We start from the raw sequence: 5,343 nt of genomic DNA on the forward strand, positions 1-5,343 counted from the left end.
ACGCCTCCGCCCTTATATTCGTATATGGCGAAAGTTCCATGATACGATAAATATTTTGCTCGCCAAACATAGTATGAGAAGAATGACAGAGTATGATTTCAGGTTAGATAGTAACCGTTATAAACATTGTTTTCAAAACCGGACCGGTTCAACCGGGAACCAGTGAGGCAACCGGTTCTTTAATACAAAAAACCCGCCTAAAAGCAAACCGGGACCAGTGAGGCAACCGGTTCTATAATACAAAAAAAACCCGGCTAAAAGCAAACCGGTAAGAACCACTGGTTCAACCGAAAACCGGTAGCGAACCGAACTTGTCAAACCGGAGAAAACCGGTCTGAAGAAAAAAAAAGTTATAAAATTTTATACTTGAAAAAAAAAATAAGACACGCCTTTTATGGGAGATCCATGCTCAAGTTTGTGAACCATTTAGACATTTAACCTTCATCCCTTTTATAGAGCTTTCAAGACTTCCAAGTTATGTTTTTAGTCTCTCTCACTTTCAAATGACTACCAAGTACTTTTATTTTTATTTTTTTCAAATGTTTCAAAATTACCGAATATTTTTTTTTTAGTTTTTACGTAATCTTCATAATATATTTTAAAAAACTCAAATATAAATTATTAGAGGTTGGTTTTGTTGTTTATTTTAAAAGTTTATATATATGTCGTCCGGTTCATCCGGTTTTTGAGACCGGTTCAACCGGTCGAACCACTTGAACCATCGACCCAATACTGGTTCGATGTCCGGTCCGGTTTTCAAAACATTGGTTATAAAGGACGTGAACTAGAAGAACTATCGGATGGAGTTCTTTCAAACTTAACCATCTTTTGTTATTTTTTGTAGAAGAAAAACCCTTTCTTTTTCTCTTCCAAACCCCAATCTCATCATTTTTTGAGTTTCGGAGTTCAAATCTCATGTCCTCCGCCACTGAATCATTCATGGCTTCTAGACACGAATTTGTGAAAGACACGAGATCTGAACTCCGGTTGGTTTCTACTTCGTTTAAGTTCTGATAGATGCTTTAGTTTTCGGGTGGCTGTTAGACCTGCAATTCGTCTATTCGTGCCATAAAAACATATTAGCCACAAATACCACGATATGATTACACGATAAAAATAAGCTTTATCTGCAATTCATCTATTTGTGCCATAAAAACATGTCAGCCACGAATGACTCGATACGATTACACGATAAGAAATAAGCTTTATCTCATTTTTTTAAGATGTCATTTAAGATGTCATTGTGCCGTGTTTCTCAAAAATTCGTGTTTTCGTGTCTGAAATTGTCAGGTCTAATACACAGGATAGCCATTTTGGGTTTTAAACAGATTAAACGTTGTTATCACACTAAATTTTGCAAAGCCCAAAATTAGTAAGTAAAAACTTCCATTATAAAAATAGAATTAATGGGCTGCTTATCAGCCAAACAAAATAAATCCCATAACTTTGGGTATACCAAAAAAAGACTTACAAAAAAAACATAACGTCTTGAATCAATACCAACAAAAACTTAGTCAACCTCTTCAATCTTAGGGCCAGCACCACCACCGGAAGGAATATCCTCATCCATCGATCCACCAGCACCAGCCTCACCACCCTGGTACATCTTGGCAATAATTGGGTTGCAAACACCCTCAAGCTCCTTCACCTTATCTTCAAACTCATCAGCCTCAGCAAGCTGATTTGCATCCAACCATGAAATAGCTTCATCAATTGCATCTTCAATCTTCTTCTTATCAGCAGGACTCAACTTCTCCCCAATCTTCTCATCCTTGATGGTATTCCTCATGTTGTAAGCATAATTCTCCAATGTGTTCTTCGCCTCCACCTTCTTCTTATGTTCCTCATCCTCAGACTTATACTTCTCTGCCTCCTGAACCATCTTCTCTATCTCTTCCTTTGAAAGCCTTCCCTTGTCATTTGTAATAGTAATCTTGTTCTTCTGCCCTGTTGTTTTATCCTCAGCGGATACATTTAGAATACCATTTGCATCAATGTCAAAACACACAGTGATCTGTGGGACCCCCCTTGGTGCTGGAGGAATCCCAGAAAGCTCAAACTTCCCGAGCAAATTGTTGTCTTTGGTTCTCGTTCTTTCACCTTCATAAACCTGAATCAAAACCCCTGGTTGGTTATCCGAGTAGGTAGAAAACACCTGTTCTTTTTTGGTTGGAATAGTTGTGTTCCTTTGAATGAGAGTTGTCATAACACCACCGGCAGTTTCTAGACCCAAAGAGAGAGGAGTGACATCCAAAAGAAGCAAATCTTGAACTTTTTCGTTACCCTCACCACTCAAAATAGCCGCCTGGACTGCAGCACCATAAGCCACCGCCTCATCCGGATTGATGCTTTTGCAGAGCTCCTTTCCATTGAAAAAATCTTGAAGAAGCTGTTGTACTTTGGGAATACGGGTAGACCCACCGACAAGAACGACTTCGTGGACTGTGCTTTTGTCCATCTTTGCGTCTCTCAAACACTTTTCAACAGGCTCCATACATTTTCTGAAGAGATCCATGTTTAGCTCTTCAAATCTGGCACGGGTTATGGTGGAGTAGAAATCGACACCTTCATACAAAGAGTCTATTTCGATTGTGGTTTGAGCGGTGGACGATAAAGTCCTTTTAGCTCTCTCGCAAGAGGTTCTTAACCTTCTCAGAGCTCTTGGGTTTCCGGTGATGTCTTTCTTATGCTTTCTTTTGAACTCTTGAACGAAATGGTTGACCATTCTGTTGTCAAAATCTTCTCCACCGAGATGAGTGTCACCGGCGGTTGATTTCACTTCAAAGATACCTTCTTCGATCGTCAAAAGAGACACATCGAAAGTACCACCACCGAGGTCAAAGATAAGAACGTTCTTCTCTCCGACGCTCGTTGCTTTCTTGTCTAAACCGTAAGCAATTGCAGCGGCGGTTGGCTCGTTGATGATACGCATGACATTCAGACCGGAGATGACACCGGCATCCTTGGTGGCCTGTCTTTGTGAGTCGTTGAAGTAAGCAGGAACAGTGACGACGGCGTTCTTTACCGTTGATCCGAGAAAAGCTTCAGCGATTTCCTTCATCTTGATGAGAACCATGGACGAGATCTCCTCTGCAGCAAATTGTTTTTCCTCGCCTTTGTAATTGACGGCGATCATTGGCTTCTCAGCTGGGCCGGGAGTGACCTTAAAAGGCCATAACTTGATGTCGCTCTGTACAGAGGCATCGCTAAATCTCCGACCAATAAGACGTTTTGCATCTGTTACAGGACAATTAAAGTAAACATAAGCTTCAGTCCAAGATTAAACTTAAATTGATTGATACAGATCTACGAACAAAAAACAATTATTGAAAGTCAATGATACATGACAAACTGACATTGATTGATGTAGATCGATGAACATAAAACAATGATTGAATTTCAAAGATACATGACTAAGTCACCAGCAAATCTGGAGAATGGAGATTGAAAGGTTAAATATTGACTCGCTTTTACAATCTCAAAGTTCAGACTACATAGATTTGGAATTGAGAAAGCCCTTTAATTGCATATAGCAACCTATTAAACCTTCTAAACAGAGTTTCCAAACGCAATCAATGTAAACAATCAGCTTATAGTAAAAATTTAGACATTCTAACCCTACATAAACAAATAAGATCTAACATGAATTAAAGTCGAGAAAGAAGAACTAACCAAAAACAGTATTTGTAGGATTCATCGCCACTTGGTTCTTAGCAGCATCACCGATCAACCTTTCGGAATCGGTAAAGGCAACGTAAGATGGCGTTGTCCTGTTACCCTGATCATTGGCAATGATCTCCACACGATCATGTTGCCAAACGCCGACACAAGAATACGTAGTTCCGAGATCGATTCCAATTGCTGGACCTTCACCTTTGCCTGCCATTGTATTCGGACTAATGGAGAGAGTTTGTGTAGGCGACTCTACTATTGATTTTAGGGTTTGTGTGAGAAAGATAGATGGAGAGAAAGACTATTATATAAGAAAAGAGGCGTGGTTGTAAGGAAAAGTATAAATAGGGTTTTAGAAGATGTGTTGTCGATTCTAGAATGTTCTACGACCGTTGAGATCAGATTCAAAATGTAAAATCGACGGCTGAGATTGATCAAGGAGGGAGTGTTCAATATTGGTCTACGTAGGGTTCATGTTTCACTTGATTACTTCCAGAAGAAAGACGTCGGCTCCACAATTTGTTGTGAACAATTTCTTCGTTAAGTTCTAAAAGAATATCTTATGGGCTGGTCCAACTTAGGTTTGAGGCCCATGCCAACAACAAAGAATAAGACCTTTTAAATCTATACAGAATAGCAAAAAACACATAAAACTTAGGTGGTTTTATGTTTTGTATCGTAAACTTCTGTAATAGAAGAGATGGATTATATATTTGTTGTCTGAAAAAAAAATTGTTTTTTTTTTTAATATCTATAGGCTACTAAAATAAATTAAAATATAAATAAATTGATTTTTTTAAACTAAAAAGTGATTTTTTAATATATTTATGACTTTGTTATAAATAATTAAAAAATCTAAATCAACTTTTATGTTTTATTGTATAAAAAGTGAAAATAAAAATGGTACAAATTAACGTATATATTTGATAAAAACAAAAAGTTTTGGTCAAAAAGTTATGCCTAAACATTGTAATTAGGAATCAAAGAATTTAATATATAAATGAATGGAAATAAACTTCAATTTTTTCAGTTAAATCTATTAAAAATGTGTCATAAATATTTTTTCTAAGAAATTAACGATGTTTTATTAAATAATGTTTTATAAAATTTGGCACAAACAATAGAAGAATATACAAATATTTTTTCATATTTATATAAACAAATTCAACGACCATTATTGTAATAAACTTTTATTTATAAATTTGTCAAAAATATCATGCTTGTGTTGTCGAACTTTTTTTTTAAGTACTGTAACTTTTTTTTTTCAAATTGTCTATCACTAATAAAGTTGGAAAAAACATAAATTCAAAAAAAACTAAAAAAAATAAAGTATATGTGTTTTTTAGGCTAAAATATGTCTGAAGATGTTAAAAGACTCTGATTCACATCTGTGCGAAAAAAGAGGGCGCTCAGACATTTTTAGGTCTGCAGTCTTCAAAAAAACAAACAGTCTGCGAAGGCTAATGTCTGCGTGTGGTCTGCATATATATATATATATATATATATATATATATATATATATATATATATATATATATATATATATCATTATCATCATCTCATTATCATTGTCATTATCATTATATACTTATAAAGCTTGCATTTTTTCTTGAACCACATTCATTTGAAACTCCCATGACTTTTCAATTTCTTTTCTAATAATTAGTATAA

At 35.9% G+C, this 5,343-nt stretch overlaps 1 protein-coding gene across 1 annotated transcript; it reads right to left on the minus strand.

The window, feature by feature from the left end:
- Nucleotides 1-1,369: 1,369 nt before the first annotated feature.
- LOC145068819 (heat shock cognate 70 kDa protein 2-like) lies at nucleotides 1,370-3,981 on the minus strand. The gene is made up of 2 exons (XM_079015809.1): nucleotides 3,673-3,981; nucleotides 1,370-3,237 (listed from the first exon to the last, which is right to left on the minus strand). Exons 1-2 carry the CDS (start codon nucleotides 3,884-3,886, stop codon nucleotides 1,511-1,513), a joined length of 1,941 nt encoding a protein of 646 aa, XP_078871935.1. The 5' UTR covers nucleotides 3,887-3,981; the 3' UTR covers nucleotides 1,370-1,510.
- Nucleotides 3,982-5,343: the final 1,362 nt, after the last annotated feature.

This window comes from Lactuca serriola, chromosome 8, assembly GCF_051521515.1.
Source record: "Lactuca serriola cultivar US96UC23 chromosome 8, Lser_US96UC23_V15, whole genome shotgun sequence".
Classification (NCBI taxonomy): Eukaryota; Viridiplantae; Streptophyta; class Magnoliopsida; order Asterales; family Asteraceae; genus Lactuca; species Lactuca serriola.

What these genes read in the sequence shown, in the direction of transcription:
- LOC145068819 (XM_079015809.1), bottom strand. Translation starts at nt 3,886, where the DNA reads ATGGCAGGCAAAGGTGAAGGTCCAGCAATTGGAATCGATCTCGGAACT. An exon ending in TCCTACAAATACTGTTTTTG is followed by an intron (nt 3,238 to 3,672) that starts GTTAGTTCTTCT and finishes GTCCTGTAACAG; the next exon opens with ATGCAAAACGTCTTATTGGT.